Source organism: Furipterus horrens, unplaced genomic scaffold (assembly GCF_987537825.1).
Source record: "Furipterus horrens unplaced genomic scaffold, mFurHor1.1.pri manual_scaffold_3, whole genome shotgun sequence".
In the NCBI taxonomy this organism is placed as follows: domain Eukaryota; kingdom Metazoa; phylum Chordata; class Mammalia; order Chiroptera; family Furipteridae; genus Furipterus; species Furipterus horrens.
Window position 1 is genome coordinate 186237544 of NW_028327173.1, and position 18628 is coordinate 186256171.

The following is an 18628-nucleotide window of genomic DNA, read 5'->3' on the forward strand; positions in this document are numbered from 1 at the left end:
GCAGAGTATATAGTTAGTGCATGGAAAGTCCTTGTCTCAGTGCTTAGATGTAAAAAGCTCAGAACAGTGCCAGGCACACAGCCTCAGAAGAGTTAGTGTGCAGCCCTGGCCAGTGTGGCTCAGGTGGTTGGAGCATCATCCTGCAAATCAAAAGGTCGCAGGTTCAATTCCTGGTTAAGGTGAACAAGAAAGCAACCAACTGATGTTTCTCACATCGATGTTTCCACCCGCCCCACCCCCACACTAGAAGCAATGAAAACAATGTCCTCAAGTAAAGATGAAAAAAAGGAAGAGTTAGTGTGCATCGCTCTTAAGAGTATTATTTATTATTATTATTATTATTACTCATTGGTCCAGGTGACAATGGGCACTGAAATTCTTTGAAAAGAGGCAATCACAGAGGCAAGGCCAGATTTAGGGACAGGCTCAGACTGGCTTCCAGCTGTCCTCGCATCAGTGTGTTCCCTTCCTTGCCTGAGCTTCTCCGAGCAATGCCCCAGTGTCCTGAGTAAGAGGTACCCGAAGGCCTGGAAACACTTGCTGCCTGGCCTCTTCTCACTCTCCTCCAGCAGGGAGATGCCTGCCCACCTGCACCGCGATGCTGCAGCCAGGCTGATTGCAGCCAGGCTGATTCGTGGTTCGTTGTTATTGCTATTTAGGGGGTTTTTGTTGCTGTTCTTTTGTTTTGGGGTTTTTTTTTATTAAGATTTTATTTATGTTTAGAGAAAGGAGAAGAGAAGGGGAAAGAGAGGGAGAGAAACATCAGTGTCTGGTTGCCTCTCACATGCCCCCAACTGGGGACCTGGCCTGCAACCCAGGCATGTGCCCCAACTGAGAATCGAACCAGCGATCCCTCGGTTCACAGGCCAGTGCTCAATCCATTAAGCCACATCAGCCAGGGCTGCTGGTGGGGCGGGGAGGGTTGTTTTAATGCCAGCTGCTGCCTTCTGCTCACTCTGAGTGTCAGCAGGTGCAGGCACTTCAGCCCCACGGACTTGGGTGTGAATCTCAGCCTGCCATATACTAACCTCATTGCACTCTGACTTCTCAGGGTTCTGCCTCCCTCACCTGTAACTGGGACTAACACATCCCACCGTGTTGTGGGAATGAAACAAGAGTGTGTATGCGAAACCACCAGCACAGGGCCTGCAACGAAGGGGGAGAAACACTACCATGGCTGTGTGAGAGGGTGGAGGCTCAGAGCACAGCTATGGTAACAGGAGCACTCAACCTTGACACAGCCAAGAAGTACCCCAACCAAGGCAAGGCCAGCACCCCTGCCCCCAGTCAGACAAGGAAAGCACCCTCACAGAGATAAGGCCCAGCACAGCCTCTTCCCAAGACCATCCTTAGGGGTGGCCAGCGCCTGGGGTACCCCTTCAGAGCAAGGAGGAAGACCAGACAGGAAGAGAGGAAGAGGGCAAGAGATGTATGGGAGGAGAATACAAAGCCCCCATGTGACAGAGCCACTCCACCTCCGCTGCTTAGCACCGTGCTGGGACCTGCAATGTCAGGCACCAGAGACACTCCTTCCTGGTTCCTCAGGACTGTGTGTGAGGACAGAGGTATTTGGGAAGATGGAGACCCGGCTCCATCTGTGGTGAGGGGCTTCCCTTCCCAAGGCAGGGTGGACTCGCCCTCGAGCAGGAGTGTCCTGGCAAGAGGAGACCACAGGGTGGTGATTAGGAATGAGGGTCCCGGGCAGGCCACAGCCCCACTCAAGAGCTGTGTGGGCTGGGGCAAGTCATTTCATCTCAATAATCCTCAGCATCTTCTGTGAGGTGGAAATGATGATCCATTGATAATGGACTCAGCGCAGGGCTGGGAGTGTGGTAAGTGTTAGCTGCTAAGATCAGCACCAGGACCACCAGCGCCACCAGCACCACCACCACTTGTCCTCTCTGGCTCACTTCCTGCTCCCTCCTCAGCAGCAAGATCGGGAGCCAGTTCCAGGAACTTCCAAGTGCAAGGGCAGCCATGCAAGGGGCCCCACTGGCCATCACCATCTCCAACCCAGCAGAGTAGTGGCCAGCCTGTGTGAAAGTCACCTGGACCTGACCACCCCCACACTAGCCAGAACCCTCGCAGCTGCATCTGCCTTCAGAGCACATAGGCTCAACCTGCCTGTGTGTTAACAGGTGTGCAGGAACTCACCCTCAAGGACTTCTGAAGACAGTTTACATGCGCCCAGAATAAAGAGTCCTTCTCAAAACCAGCCCCACAAGGGATGACTTCGTGGTAGTGTCCCTTGGACAAGTCAGAGCACCACTATGGACCTCAGTCTCTTCATCTAAGGGTACAGGGTCAGGTGACAGAATAGGTGGTCCCTTCTGGCTTGGACATCGGATGATTTTATTTCTTCAAACTGCTCCAAGGGAGAGAAGGGATAGAGCTGGGTTCTGGGAATAAACAAAGTGAAAAACAAGGCTGCCTATTGGCACCAGCCCTTTGGGCAGATTCCAGGCTGTAATCCCTGCTCCCTGGCTCTGACTGGGGTTTCTCTACCCACGGAGCCCACAGGCAGGCCACCTCCCTCACACCAGGCCTGGGGCAGCCAAGCCTACACAAAGGACCAATTATGAACCATCCACCTTGCAGTGGGCAGAGATGCTCTCCCCACTCTTTCTGAGCCACCCCCATGCACCGCACCCCCACCCCTGGAGCTAGAGCTAAGGGACCTTTACCAACCCCAAACAAGGCCGCCTTCACTGTCCCCTCCCCAGGCACCTGGCCACACCCCAGCAGGTGTTTCCAGAGTAAGAGAGTAAGGGCTCAGCACTTTTGGATCCACAAGAAAAGCTCAGTCACCTGGCCCACCCATGCCCTCCCTAGAGGGTAAGAGCAAATTCCTGAAAGCTGAGGACACAGAAGAGTCCTAAAGAGAAGAGATTGTGTTAGCAGAATAGTTAGCTTCGGGGCCAGGCCAGGAAGGTCACCTCAGGAAGTGCTTGACTCTGCTGAGGGACACCCCTGTCGACAGGACAGAAACGCGAAATGCTAGCATGGACCCAGAGCCTAGAGTTCATCTCCACGCAATAACCCAAGAGGACATTTACAACAGAGCACCACCGCCATCCTATCGCCCAGCCCCCTCCTTTTACCTGTAAGGATCAGGTGTGACTTGTCAACATCACAAACAGCTACAGGCAGCTCTAAAATGAGACCCTCTAAAATGAGACCCAGGTCCCCAAGGGGCCCGGTACATAAGGAGTATATAATGAGCAATCATCCTCCCTGTCCTGAGGGAACAGGACAGGGTCCTCTAGCCTAATAGTGCAAAAAACACAGTGTCCCCATACCTACTCCCCTCCCAATGCCACCCTGCAGGGTCCCAACAGCAAAGAAGCAGCAGAAGGCAGGTGGGCTGAGGTCCTTTATGCTGGCGAGCCAGAGGGCCCAGAGGCTCTGCCTGGTTCCACACTGCCCGGATGCTGTGTGTGGCTAAGACAAGGTTGCTGCATCCCACACTCCAGAGAACCCTCAGCACTGGGGTTGGAAGGAGAAGAAAAACTGAGGTCCAGGTTTTACTTCCTCTGATGCCCCTGAACCCACACAAGAGGACAAGAAACTCCCTAAGATTTTCTTAAGCAGGGATCCTGGCCAAATGCAATAGGCAGGGAGCAGAGGGACACGTTAGCATGGCCAGCACCTCGGGTCAGGAATCCGAAGTGGGCCACAGGCCCGAAGAGGAAAAAACGCAGCTGGGCTGCCTAACAGAGAGCTTGGGGCCTGTGCTAGCTCCTGCCCCCCAGCAATCTGACACCCAGGGAAGGGGTGCCAAGCGGTGTGGCAGGCTGGGACCCCATTCCAAGCACAAGGCTCTGCTCTGGGTACTGGACTCAGCTCGATCACTGGAGCAGCCCTTGGTGACTCAGAGGGTCACCACCCAGCAGCACCTTAGCATCTGCCAGACGTCTCCTGCTGGACCTGGTTGTCACACACCCTCCAAAGGCACGCACCCTCACTGTTCATCACGTCCAGTATCTGGTGAGCACCTACTGTGTGCCGGCGGGAGGCTCCTGAGGAACACATCTCCTTCCCAAGCCTGGGCCTCCCAAATAGGGAAAAAACACAGTTTTTACTTACTTCGGCAGCAGGGAGAAGAGGCAGGAGGTAAAAAATATGAGCAAAGTCCCAATCTGGCTCAAGACCTTTCTAGTAGAATATACAAACAGTCCAGCCCCAATTCTTCTGTTTCTCCCTCTTCGGCCAGTAACTCTGAAGGGCCCTCTCACTTGCTAAAAATGCACATTCTCAGACCCCACCCCAGACCTACCGAATGACAGGCTCTGAGGAGGGGCCTCCCCCCCCTCCCCCCCCACTGCAATCTGTGCTTTAACAAGCCTTCCAGGTGATTCTGATTCATGTTCAAGGTTGAGAGCCACCATCCTACCCCACAAACTGCCCCTATCCTGCTAGGCTCCAGGGCATGAGTGTGTCCAGATTTCATGAGCTCAGCTTCAAGAAGCCCCGATAACAGATCCCTTACTAGGATGCCCCTGGAGACTCCATAAATACACCTTCAATCATCCGAGGAGTCCCCAGTCACTCATAGATCAGTGACATCCCCTGAGAACCCTCCAAATGTCCTCAGAGCCAAGAGTTTCCCAACAGTGGCCAAAGAGAGTGTGATGAGGCTGCCAACACGTCTGTCCTCGCCAGCTCTCTCTCCAGCCCACCCTCTTACCCAGGCGCTAAGTGAGCGAGGCAAGGGCTGAGTGGCCCAGGGCCAGGGGAAAAGGAAGAAGATGCTGGAGCCAGGAAACCTGGCGGGGACAGAGAGACATAACTGGAATCCCACTGGCTGCCCCTGGGCCCCAGCCAAGAGGGGCTCAGCCGTGGCTCCCCTCCTCTGGCCTCTTCCAAAACTCTACGCGCAGAGAAAGACTAACTTCCAAATGCTGCCAGATGCCACTGGGGGACGTGAAATAGAAATCCACTTAGAAGCATTCCCAAATACAGTCACAGTAGTTTTCTGTCATTGCATATTTGCTTCATCAAGGAGCAATAAAAGCACAACTGCTACCCTGGGAAGAGAAAAGATGGCTAAGTGGTATGAGTCCCTAAGAACCTGACTCCCAAAGCCCCAGGAAAAGAGGGCACCAAGCAAGGACGCAGCAGGTGCCCCCCAGGGACAGGGGCCAGATGCCAAGAACGCACGTGGGAGGCAAGAAAAGAAACTGAGTCTGACTTCTCCTGCTCTCCCTCATCAAATACCACCTAGTCTTTGAACTCAGGGCACAGAGTGGCCACCACGTAACAGAGCACCACCACAGGGGCAGGAAGCCTGGCTGCCGGGCCCACCTGCCACCTGGAAGCAGCTGTGTGACCTGGGCAAGCCCCCAAGTCCTCCAGCTCCCCCCGGCCTCTGCCGTCTTATCCACGAAACAGGGTGCTGAGTCCATCGCAACAGCTCCAGGATGCAGGAGAGGTGTGAGCAGAGGGCACAGGGTACACTGTGGATGCAATACCATTTGTGTAACGTTTCAAAGGGGCGCAAAAAGACAACTACGCAAGCAGGAACTCTATAAACATGTGCTTAGTATGTAAACACCAACTGGCAGTGGTCAACTCCAGTGAGGGGGGGGAACAGGATTGGAGAGAAGCACGTGGAGGCCTCAACCCTACCCATAATATTCATGGTCTTTGGGAACTGATCTCCAGAGCAGAAAACCTAGAAGTGATGGCTGTGAGCACCTGAGCCTTTGCAGGCCTTTCTATATATGTCCTCGCCCCCAGCTAAACCGCCTCATACAGGTGTTGTGAGAATTAAATGAACCAATATCTGTGAAACACTTAGAAATAAGCCTGGCCCATAGCCACAGTACCAGGCTAGTCCTTGCTACGGAGGGAAGAGGGATTCAGCTCCATATTCCCAGATATATTCTGAGCCACAGGTGGCCCTACACTGGGCCTTCTGAACCAGGAGCTTCTGTGTAAAGGGAACAGAGGCAGGGCCCCCAGCCAGGCACCCCCGGGCCCTACAGTAGCCTCACTGCCCCTGCCAAGCAGCCCCACTAAAGGGGTTCCAGCCAGGCCCACTGAACTGAGACCCCAGTCTGGCATTGCTTCATTTTTAAAAAAATGATTATATACAACAAACATCTAAATTTACTATTGCTCAACTTTAAAAAAATAAAATAGGTGACTTTCATTGGGGCTAAAGTTTAGAAAATTATCCACATTTCTAAAGAGGGGTCTCAGGGCTTCATGCGAGTGAGGATTGCCCTGCACAGCCCGAGCCGTGGGATGAAGGGCAGGAAACCAGGGGTCTGGCCCCGCTTCCCCTGCTCCAGGAAGGCAGGATCCATGAGCCACCGCCTCCAGCTCCCAGGGCCAAGTCTGCAAAAGTACTTTGGGTTCCTGGAAAGAAAGGCCTTTCCGAAGTATCGGGAACTCTACTGGAAGGTGCCGTTATATATTACCTGGAGGATGTCTGCGGTGTTTGAAGTGGAGCCCCTCCTCCACAAAGATCAAGGCAGTGGCCAAAAACAACAAAGGGGCTTCTCAGAGCAACACACACACACACACACACACACACACACACACGTGCCTGACTCACACGGCCACTGACAGACCCAGACAGACCCAGAGGTCAAGACAGCGAGACCTTAGCAGAAGTTGCTGCCCCACCCCCCACCCCCCAGGCCCTCACACTGGGGATGGTAGGGATCCTGTTTCCTAGTGTTAGGACTTAGAATTAAAAGCCTCACTTCTCTCTCCACCCCCAAACCACAGACTGTTCCCTGTGGACATTTCCACGTGGGACATAATGAGAAAAGATAGAGTCTGACTGTAGCAAGCCCCCTCCCACCCACATGCAAGGCTTGCTGCCTCTCTTCCCAGATGGAGAGCCAAGTCCCATTAGGAGACCTGCCTGCAGGAGGCCACCCACCTCGACGTTCCCTCCCCTGGTGTAATTTCACCTACAGATGATTTGAAAATAGAGCCGAGCACCACTCCACTCTACGCCCATCAGTTATCATCAGCTTTGCAGATGGCTTTTAAAAAATAAATCTTCAGGCCCATAAAAATGCTCCCCAGCAGCAAGCCCTGGCCTGGTCTCAACTCACAGGCCTGTGACCACCCTCTGAACAGCCCCATAGCACCAACCACCGCAAAAGAGGAAAAGCAAGGTAGACAGAAGGCCACTTGTCAGAAAGGCTCCTGTTCCCCAGCAGTCGCTGCTCGGCTGCGCTCTCTGCTGAACCATTTGGGGCCTTGAATATAGATCCTGGGCAGCAAAGGTCAGGAAGGGCACTGTCCTCTCCCTGGCAAGGCCCACAAAGCTTAAAGCCAAAACCACTCACCCGAACCTAAGCCCCCAAGCCTTCCCTCACCTACTTTTTTAACGTTTCAACTTTGGACTTCAAGAGCACAGGATTTTACAACCAAAAGAAACACTTAGCCTCAGCTACCTGGTTCGAGGCCTGTTTCGTTTCCCTGGTGACCAAACAAAAGGACCAACAGGAGCAGGTGATGCTGAAGGACATGGCTGAATCTTAAAGCAGGGAAGCCAGTCGTAAAAACAGGGGTCAGCTCTATGGAAGTCACATGTGGCAGGGGTGGGGGTTCTTTCCAGGATGAGGGGACCTGAGTCTATGCCTATTCTGACAGTCTGCCAGTTACTCCTACTGAAAGTGTGGAGACAAACAAATAGAATCCTCCACTACCTTTTCAACCAGGAAAAAAACAACAACAACTTCAGAAAGACCCATGCCCACCCCTTTAGCTTCACAGTCCCTCCAAAGACCTGGATCCTAAACCAACTTTACCCTCTTCAGGCTGTGAGAGAGACCTGATAAAGTCACTTAACCCATCTGAGCCTCACGTGCCCTGTCTATGGAATGGGGATAGGACCTCCCAAGCTGGCACATCATGATTAATGGAAAACCACACGTGAAAGTATAAATGTTAAAAATCATGAATCATATGAGTACTTGATTTCACAACACCTTCAACTGTTGCTTTTTGTTTCATTTATATAAGCCTTGTCTCTCAATTAAAACAAAAACCCCAGAGTAGTGAAGGTTGTGTCTACACTTCGGCTAACAGACAAGCTCTGAAGTCAATCCATCTGGGTTCATTCCACACCTGGCTTCCTATTGGGTTGGCTAAAAAGTCCATTTAATTTTTCCATAAAATAAAAGACACATTTTTCATTTTCACCAATAACTTTATTGATTTGGATATTTTGAGTATGTCAGCTATCCCCCACGTGGTAGAACGTTGATTATTCTCGACTAATGTCTTGATTTCACAACTATCAACTTCAACAGGTGTATCTGACTGCGGAACATTGTCCAGCAAGAAATCTCCAGCACAAAATTTCACAAACCACTTTTTATGTATTTGATCAGTCACAGTGTCTTCTCCATACACTGCACAAATCTTTTTTGTCTTTCAGTTGCATTTTTACCCTTTCTGAAATAATAAAGCATAATATGCCAAAAATGTTGCATATTTTCTTCCATCTTCAATATTAAGATGGCTGCACAAAAATTTACCAATTTTGTTAATTTTTTAACGCATGCTGACATAACAGCTGTCACAATACAATCTAACAAAATTGTCTCAAATGAAGTTAGACAACTAAATGCTACTAGAGCCATCTTATGGAAAAAAACAAACAAACTTTTTGGCCAACCCAATAGCTGCTCAATCTTGGGCAAGTAACTTAACCTCTCTGAGCCTTAATTTCCCTGTCTGAAACAACAAAAATAACAGTACCTTCCTCAAAGGATTGTTGAGAGTGAAGCAATCCAAATTATGCAAACTTCAATCAGTATGAATTATTAGTTTTTAATTATTTGGGAAACCAAGACATTTTTAATAAATACTGGTTGGTTGGTTGGTTGGTATGAAACACATAACTCTCCTTTCCAGCCTCTTTCTCTCATCTCTTCTTCCTTCCCATGAGGTGTGCAGTGTTGACATCACCTCCCAGGTTTTGGGCTTGTGAAATGCTTTCTATCAAAGTGAAAGATTCTTTTAAGGACCAAGGGTACCAGCACCTTCATCCCCAGGCGTTTCTTGCTGTGTGGCTGTTAGCCTGTCATTTTATATCTCTAAGCTCAGGATCTTCATCTAGCAAGTGTGATCATCCCACATACCTTACAAGACTGTTGCAAATGTTAAATGTGGCTGCTGACAGAACACGGCTAAGACACAGGCCATGTGTAAGAAGGGTTTCTGTCCTCCATCCACAGTCACTGTGGGTGACAGGCCTAGAGTGGACACTACAACCTCTCAATGAAGTGCAGATCCCAGCCCAGTAACCCGCTTGTAGTCAAGGACCAAGCAAGCGGTTTCCAGGGTAACAGCATCCTCTGCATCTACTCCCCATTTCCAACTCTGGCTGCTTTTTATCCCCTCCCCAGCCCCCACTGTAGTAGTCTAAGTCACCTTTTCCCACTATTGCTAGGCAACCCAAGAATGATGCAGCTGATCCCTGGGGGAGGACCCTGCCCCCACCCCCCACTTTCCCCTCCGCCATGCCTCAGGCCCTGGAGACGGCTGCCCTTCTTGATTATTTTCCTCTTCTGTCCTCCCACTCATTCACCATGAACCCAGGTAACCGGCCTCAGAGCAAACAGTGTGGGGGAGAAAGCGGGGCACACAAACACGAGGAAGAGGGACGCGGAGGGCAGAGAGCATCAGAAACTCCTGGGCGGGTGCTTACCTCTCTGGGAGGTGAGATGACAGGCAACTGTCACTTTCTTCCTTCTATTACTTGGCATTTTCTGAGGGCTTTTTGAGCTATAATTATTATACCACAAAAGTCACCCACTTAAAGCACACAATTCAGTGGTTTTCAGTATATTCACGCAGTTGCCCACCATCGCCACTATCTAATTCTAGAATGTTTTCATCACTGGGTTTTGTTTTGCATGTTTACCTTGGGTTAAATGTTCCTAGATACAGGAGCATTTGTTTTATAAGCGGCAGTGCAAAGTGGCGCAGAGGCAAACTCCAGAGCCACACTGCCTGGCCGCGGATCCCAGTCCCACCTCTTGCTGGCTGTGTGATCTTGGAAAAGTCATGGGGGTGCTCTCAGCCAGCCTCCTCATCTGTGAAATGGGCTGACAGCAGAACCCCCCTCACAGGATTAGAGCTGTTACTGCATGCAGGGTCCTGAGGAGAGTGCCTGATACTTAGCACGTGCTCAGAAAACGTGAGAAGCTATGATTATGAGAAAATGATTTTTTTTTACTTAAAAATAAAAATCCAATCTTGTTCCTGGGAAGATGAGCCAGCCCAGGTTACAGGGGACTGCCACAGTTTTTGATGATTTGTCTAGGAGGGGCTTGACAAATCATCCCCTCTGCAACCAATGTTGCCGTTTTGGGGTGGCTGAATGGGGCACACAGAGGGGGCAGGTTGGGATCATGGCTTTGGGGCCTATGCATTACTACACCAGATTCATGGTGTCCCCCACACTGAGATCCTGCCAGGTAATTCCCAGCCAGGACATGACGGGGGAGAGCAGGCGAGATAGGGCAGAGAGCACCTGACCAGCCCTCTCCCTGCATTCACCTCCTACTTGCTGAGAAGCATTCTGGGACTTGATGCTCAGCCTGAGAACCAGTGAGAAATTTTGGCCATGTGTTAAGAAGAAGGTGAGCTTCTAGGGTGGCTCTATGCCTTGGTTTGCTGGGGCTTCCTGCCTCCAGTCACTCCCATGACTCCTTGCCTCCATCAGGGCCAGGTGTGGACAGTGCGTACTTAGCAGGATGCTGGCACCTGGGCTGATGGAGACAGAACCCTGAAATGAATTATGAGTCCATCTAGGGTGACCCAGTCCAACCAAGACTAAGGAACCAGGCTAAGGGGGCTTCCTCTCCCCTCTGCTTTTCAGGCATGGCTCTGGGGAGCTGGTGGGCTCCAGAACTGCTCTAATGTCCTTGATGAGCAAGCCCAGCTCATGGGCCCTTCCACAGACATGACCTCACTCAGAGGGGACAGCAGCAGGGCAGTGGGTAAGGTGCCCTCATCACATACACAGCCCCTCGGCCAAACACCTGATCCTAAGAAAATCTTGGGTGGTTACATGTAAGGGCAGCTCACATGGGGTCAACTGGCTGGGACAGTCCCAACACCTGCACCAGAGGTGTGGGGCTCCAGAGTCCTATCTGTGAGCTGCGCAAACAGCCTGGCCTCTCAGAAAGGTGAAAGGTCAGCTCTGGGAGAAACAAAAAGAATGGAAGAAAAATAGGAGTGTTCCCCAGTCTACAGGCCCTGAAAGAAGACCACAGCTGCCTCTGCTCAAGTCTTCCCTATCCCCTCCTGTCCTACGCTCCTTTACACACACACACACACACACACACACACACACACACACACACAGCCTGGCTGCCAGGGAAAGAGGTAGCTTTCCAGCTGAAACTTCAGTCCTGCCTATCCTTGGAGATGAAACTCAAATGGCCACCCAGCCTTTCACCTTCTCCACCACAACAGGCCATAGTGTTGGCTCCTGCCCTGCAGTGACCATGGTGTTTGTCTTGGCCACACCTCTGCCATTATAGATGCAACCTGGTGTAATTCTCTGTATCTTTCTGGTTCCCTTTCCACCTAAACCATAATTTCCATGACCTCACATGGGTAGAGCATCTGATACTTAAGAGGGGTTCAATCAGTGTTCAGTAAATGACCCCACAAGAAATTGTCAACGTTCTCACACTATTAAGGAACTAGAAGGTTGAGAGAGACACAACAGTAGATACTGTAGAGGTACACAGCAGGGGTTCTGTGACTAGGTCTTGTCTCAGGTGCGTGCTGCCCCACCCTGGCTCCAGACACACAGGAGGCACCAGGTCTTGTGTGACAAGTCCTCCAGCTAAGTTTATGGTTTGTGGCCACTGGCCAGGTTCCCAGCCCCAGATCTTTCTCAAGATGATGGAAAGAGGGAGCCCAAATCCCAACCACAAACCCCAAACTACAGGATGCTCATTGGTTTGACCTCCTCACACTCAGAACTACCCCACAAGGAAGGGCACAAGGGTCAAGGCCTCTCCTTCCACCCTCCACCCCACAGTGGGAACAGCCTCCAGCTTCCCTTTTCCATTTGCAAAGGCTGGTGACCAGGGATCCTGCAAGAGCATGCTAGCCTGACTCCTACAAGCTCATCTAAAGGTCCCATCATTCCTCAAAACCGGAGCGTCTGGTTCTCAGGGCCGTCTAGGCCTCGTCCCACCTGTCTGTCTGAAGGCAGCCTAGGTGGCAGCCAGCAGCAGCCGGCCTGCCTGCCCTGGCCAGCTGGCCTCCGCAGCCCTGGTGCTCCAGCCCCCGTCCGTCTCTCCTTCAGACTTGTCAATCACGTCGACAACCAGTGCAGCACCTGTTCTCACTGCACCCACAGGGGACGAGCTTTGGAGAGAAAGCAGCTGCAACAGGCCCTGAAGCAAAGCAAGGCTGGGTAAGCTCCTGGGAGTGGGGAAGGTGGGCCCCGGCAAAGAATGCCCCAGCTATTTCACAGTGGGCCTGAAGACACCCCCAGGTTGTCTCTTTTAAAGAGAATTACTATTTTGAGGTCATTTTACCTGTCCTGTAACAAACTGACAAGCACTTAAACATGCATTTCTCCATCCTATATACCTAGGAAGTAGGGGAAGGCTGAGCAGAAATTATACACCATTCTATACATGAAGGACCTGAGCAGAAAGGTCAAGTGACACTGATGTCAGGGTCAGAGGTCAAGGACAACACAACTCCCTAGGCAACCTTGACTCCTTCAATGATGTGTTTATATGCTATACCTATTTCAAAGCATATTGGGTAAAGACATAGAAACTCTGGTTCCTCAAAATGGTTAACATTTACTGAGCAGCAGCTATCTGCTAGGTGTTAGTTATGCTAAGTTCCCTACATATATTACTTGGTTTAAACATCCACTCAGCTGTATCAGGCAGGAATGATTATCATCTCCATTTCCCCGTTTGCATCATCAGGTGCAGAGCAGGTAAGTGACTCACAGAGATCACACAGCTAGTCAGTGGAAAGGCCAAGATTTGAATCCAGACTGCCCAGAGCATACTTATCTGCAGAGCCTGGAGCCAGATACAGCCCCAGGATGGGGTGGTTTATCTGGAATGTAAAGCATTTCATCCCAATCTCGACCCTCCAGTCTCCAGTTAAGAGCCATGCAGGACACCATTTACCCAATTATTCAGCATTATTTCTTGGCCACCCTATAACAGGCCTGACTGTGCTAGGCACTAGGGATTCAGCAGAGGACAGGACAGGTGGGGTCCCTGCCGCCATGGACACTGGCAAGGGGTGAAACAGGCAGGAGTCAGAATAGTGAGGAGCATGAGGATGGATACTAGAGCCAATGCTCTCTTCTCTCAGATTTCATTTCTGCCAGGCGTCTCTCTGGCTTTAGGAGCCCTAATCTTCAAGACAGGTGGATGTGTTCTCTTTCCCATCTTTGCAGTCCTCCACATTGGACGGTGGCCTTGGTCAGCTCCTGCAATGGTCACACAGTCCAGGACCAAGTGTAAACAAGGAGGCCCTTCTTCCTGCGGCCTGGCTTAACAACCTATCTCCACATGAGTGCAGAATCCAGATCTGGGCCTCTTTACAAGCATGTTCTTAACACTTGCGAGGGCCGCCTCTGTCTCAATATCCATTAGCTCCACAAATATTAAGTTACTACATGTAAAAACCCCAGGCACCTGTAAAATACACATTAAACCAGAGCCTCCAGGATTCAGGAGGGAAGAAAGAATAAAATTTAACAGCAGAAGCTGCCATTTTGCATATCTTCTCAATCAATGGCAGGGGCAGTGGGGGGCAGCTCCTTTTTTATAAATAAGGAATTGGGAGATTGACAGAGGTTAAGTGACTTGCCCAAAGTCAAAATCCTGAAAGTGTAGAGTCTGGACGCTACTCAAAATCTATGCTCTCTCCAGCCTTCCTGACACCCCCCTGTCCCCCCCGCCCCACATACACAATAAGGGTATGGGCAAGATCCATGGGAACTATGGTCATCCCAGAAAGATGGGTGTTCAAACCTGCTGCCCCTAGGAAAGGTGGCTTTGGAGCTCCGCCTCAAAGGTCAGGAAAACTATGAAAACCAGTAAACTGCTCTAAGCCACTGAATTTTGTGTCTGAAGCCAGGGAGTCCAGCCTCATGAACTCTACACTGACGTATTCTTTGAAGAAGGAACAAGCCATGGCCCAGCCACCGCAGGTCCCTGAATCGTGCCTCCTGCCTGCACAGACTTCTAACTGCACCTGCACCAGGCCTCACCATTCACGGAGGAAGTACTTCCGCAATGTTATTTAATCTGATCCCTCTAAGAGCCCTAGGGGATTAGCAGGGCAGGAATGCAGCCCCTTTACACAGGAGAAAACAGAATGGACGGGCCAGATACCTCATGTTTTGTTCAGTGCTCTATCCACAGCACCTCGAGCCATCCATGGCACAGAGCTGTGCTCCAAAAACACTTGCTGAATGAGCTAATAAGAGCTCAGAGAAGTGAAATGACTTGCCTGTCTCAAAGTCATAGCTGCATGGAGCTAAAGAGAGGGTCTTCTGCCTCCCACTGTACTATGTGCCCCCCGACCCCCGACTTGCTCACTCACTCACTCTCTTGCCTACATCTGGAATGGCTGTACTCTGTCCACTTGTCAGCTCTGTTCCCACTCAATCCTTGCTTCCCAGGGTTAGCAGGGAAGGTGTCAAAAGCAACAAGTTACTTTAAGTCTGCTTGTCCACACATAATACCACTTATTTATATCCCACTGAGAAGTAGGTGGAATGAATCTACAGATGAGGAAATGGAGGCCCATGCAAGGCGAGTTCATGGCAGAAAACTTTGGACTAGATTTTCCAAGTCACACCCAGAGCTTGTACCATCCCACCACCCGCTCCCATCAATCCCGCCAAAACAGGCATTGGCTCCTGTGGGTTCAGAGACTCTGGGAGATCTGAATGCCAGGCCCAGCTTTCCTGCCTCCTCACCAACGAGAGACAAGTGAGGGGAAGCTGCCTGCCCCAAACATGGCTGCATCCTAGCCTCATTACACACCAGCCTGACACTTTGGACTGATTAACTTCCCCTTCTGCCCCTTATTTCCTCCTCTTCATGTGCGCCTGGCTCACAGAGCTGTTGGGAGTAACAACTGGAACAATATATGTGACTAGATTAGAGCAATGCCTGGCACACATCAGCCACTTGCCCAGACAACTGGGCAAACTGTTGATGTGCCCAGCAGATTACCAAATTTCCTAGATGACCCTGTTCCCACCTGGCTGCCCAGCAGCCTGGTACGCACCCACACAACCCAGGCCAGAGTTTTATAAATAGGTGTGTGTGTATTGTGGGTCTATACACGGAGAGAGAGAAACTAACTTTTCTTCCCAACTATATTTAATACATTCATTCATTCAATAATACTAAATACTATTGTGGAGATTTCCTGCTCATTGCTGAGAAGATAAGAGTTTGTGCTTCCCGGGAACTTAGTCCTCCCACAGCCCTTAAAAGGACCTAATTCTGAACTCTGGGCAGTCCTGTCACTCCTGCTCGTCCTAGGCACAGAGTGGGTACTCGGTAAATAAGGATCTATTCTTCCTACCCTCCATGTTAGATCCCAGGACGTCCACCACCCTAATCCCACTACTGTTGTCCAATTTAAAATCTATTCTCAAGAAGGCTTCGCTATGAAATTTTTAAAAAGCCCCTCCGTCTTGCCCCCATGGGAATTTCTCAGTTATCCACTCCATTCTCAGTTCCTCCAATGCCCAGTAAGCAGGTGAGTAGGAGACAGTCACAGCTCTCTCCAGCTCTCCTAGAGGGGGCAGACAGGAAGCGAAGGAGGGGTGTTAAGTAACTGCGGCATTTCGAAAAAGTTAGCTCAAAGTCAGGGGACCTTCCGGGGTCACAAAGGGCTGGACCCAGCAGAAGTTGGCCTGGGTCTCAGGTCGCCTGACTTGGAGGAAGCCCTCTGTACGTGAGTTTTAAATTACCTCTGCCTGTCTGATGAAGTGAGTAAAAGGGCTTAGGATTCCTGAGTGAGCTAATACAGGATGCCTTTGGCTGAAAAAAAAAAAAAAAAACTTCAGTCGGCTCCCTAAACTCCCCCCCTTTTAAGTTTAAAAAAGGGAATGAATGTTACCATTTTTGGACATGAGCGTTCTCCCTCAAGCCCAGCCCTAACCGCACTATCCAGAGGGACGCGCCATCCTGTCCCCCCCATTCCCAGATCAGCCGGGGGCGGGGAATGGGGGTGGGGCGAGGAGGGACTAAACAAGGAGGGACAGGGAGGGACCGGATGAGAGCCGGCAACGCAGGAGGAGGGAGAGAGGGGTGAGCAGGGTACGTGGCCGCCTGGGGCAAGAGCTCAACGCGCAGGCAGGAAGCAAAGGCAGTGTTGGGGCGCCCCCCCCGAAAAAAAGTGGTTTCTGACCTCTTCCTGCCACTGGCCACTGTACCGATGTCCCATCGCCAGCTGCAGCAAGCCTTGCCCCCCGGGGCGGAGTGCGCGCCCGGTCCACGGAGCCTGGGACGCGGCTCGGTGGCTAAGCAAGGATCCCCAGTGACTGACCCTAAGTATCCACGGGAGAAATCCTCGGCCCTGGGGCCCCCTAAACTCTAACCAAGTTGTCCAAATTCTCTTTCTCCCAGAATGAGCAAGGGGTCGGATGGGCAGGACGCAGACTCAAGCCCACCTCTGCTCGAAGCTACCAACCCAATGAGTTAAGCAATAAAACGGTATGCCGTCCTGATCCCGCCCCCATAGGGCCGGCTGGGGAGCCCGCTTATTCCCCTGCCTTTTCTCGGCTCCAATCCCACTCCAGAGGGTCCACCTCCAGGCCGATCCGGAGGTGGCTTCCAATCCCTCCGGCGCCTTCTTTCCCCGCGGTCTGCAGGCTGGTAGGTGCAGAGTTCCATGCAGCTTGCCCCCTACAGGTACCCAGCCCAGGGCGGCCCAGGAAGCGCGCTGCCATCGCACGCCATATGGAGAGGCGGTCAGGGGGCGGGGAAGAGAAGGGAAGGGAAGGGAAAATCGATCCGGAGCTGTAGCCCGCCGAGCCAGGGTCTCGGTCTCAGTCTCAGCCTCCCAAGTACCGCCCCCGCGCCCTGCCCACGCGGGGATGGTGCGGAGGCAGCCCAGCGACCTAAATTACCGGCCCCAAGGCGACCTGCCTACCAGCGGCCCCACTTCCCCCTTCGCGGGCTCCGGGGCAGGGGCGCTCCCCCTTCCGCCCCGCGCCTGTAACCCAACACCCCACCTAGCAGCGGCCGCGCATCCCCCGCCCCCGCTCGTGCGCGCCAGGAACCGGTTCCCAGCCCCGAGCCGCTAGCGCCGCGGGCGGAGCGGGGGGCTGTAGGGGGCTGCGGCGAGCTGGAGAGGCTGCTGACCTTTCTCTGCTGCTTCTCCCAGGCCGGGTCCAGGAGCAGGTCTCGATCCCAGTCCTCTTCGGGCTGCATGTAGTCGTTGGTTTGCTGGGAATCATAATGGTCCATGATGGTGCACGCGTGTTAGGGCTGGATTTCTTCCTCCACCTTCTCTCCCGGCAGCGGCGGCGGCTGCTGCTGCTGCTGCCCCGGCGTGGGGAGGGAATCGGCCGGGCTGCACTGGGCTGGCAGGGCCAGGCTATCTCCCCTGCGCCCGGTTCCGCCGCGGCGCTGCTCGCGAAGTCCGCTGCTGGCGGCGGTGTTGGCAGCAGCTGCTAGAGCTCGCGAACTGCCGGCCTCAGGGCGGGCGCTTGGACCTAATCTCCACGCACACTGAGCCGAGCGGACACACTAGCGCTGCGGGAGATAGGCAGGCAGGGGCGGGGGTAAGGGGCAGAGCCCTCCCTAGGTTCTCCATTGGCCAGGACGAGTTGCCCAAACTTCCCCCCATCGCCGCTCATTGGGAATTCCTGGCATCCGTCAGCTGGGTCACGGCGCATATAGGTGGACTGGGCGGCCCCTTCCCGGAGCGCACGCCCCCGCCCACTCCTGGGGTTCCCACTCCCCCGCGGCTCATGTGACACCACCTTAAGCTGAACGGGACAGTAGCCGGGGGACACCTCCCTGAGCTCAGGGACCTAAGCAGCAGCGCGCTCCGGAGTTCCAGGAGGCTCCAGGGATTGGTCACAATCTCCTTCGCAGGAAGGCCCCAAACTCCAGCGCGCCGGCATTATTGCGCTCCCACGCGCGCTCCAAACCCAGGTGACCAGGGACTGGAAAAGGGTCGCAAGAAAACCCAAATAATATTTCATTTTCTCTTTCCCAGGGCTCGGAGAGGTGGGCACCCAAGGAAAGGGGCGGGGAATGCAGGAATGGAAAAGAATTTCCAGGGAATTTCCTGACTCCGCCGCCTCCACCCAGCCTGATCAGCCTGACGCCTGTCCTGCAGGGGCCAGGTTTCGCGCCCGTCAGACCAGTGCGCTCGGAGGCCACAGAGTTTTCCCGCCTCGCCACAGGGTCCTTTCCCGCCCGCCCTTGGGCTCAGGACACCAATAAGCCGCGGGGCTTCCCAGGTGGCAACTACGTCGCCCAGCTTCCCGGGATCCCCTGCCAGCCCCCGCGGCCTGGCGAACCCGGAGCTACCTTCACACACACCTGGGCTGCATCCTCAAAACTGATTTACCTACTCCACGCCTCTCGTCCCCGCCCAACGCACATACACC

The 18628-nt window shown here is 52.7% G+C and overlaps 1 protein-coding gene across 3 annotated transcripts in view; it reads right to left on the bottom strand.

Annotated features, from left to right (window-relative positions):
- ACTN1 (actinin alpha 1) overlaps positions 1-17752 on the bottom strand; it is an 86725-nt gene extending 68973 nt beyond the window's left edge. For all 3 annotated transcript variants that reach the window (XM_090271036.1, XM_090271035.1, XM_090271034.1), the window contains exon 1: positions 17370-17752. In XM_090271036.1, the coding sequence (XP_090127162.1) occupies positions 17370-17474 (105 nt within the window). In that variant the 5' untranslated portion in view covers positions 17475-17752. The remainder of the gene's footprint in view (positions 1-17369) is intronic.
- Between the last annotated feature and the right edge of the window lie 876 nt (positions 17753-18628).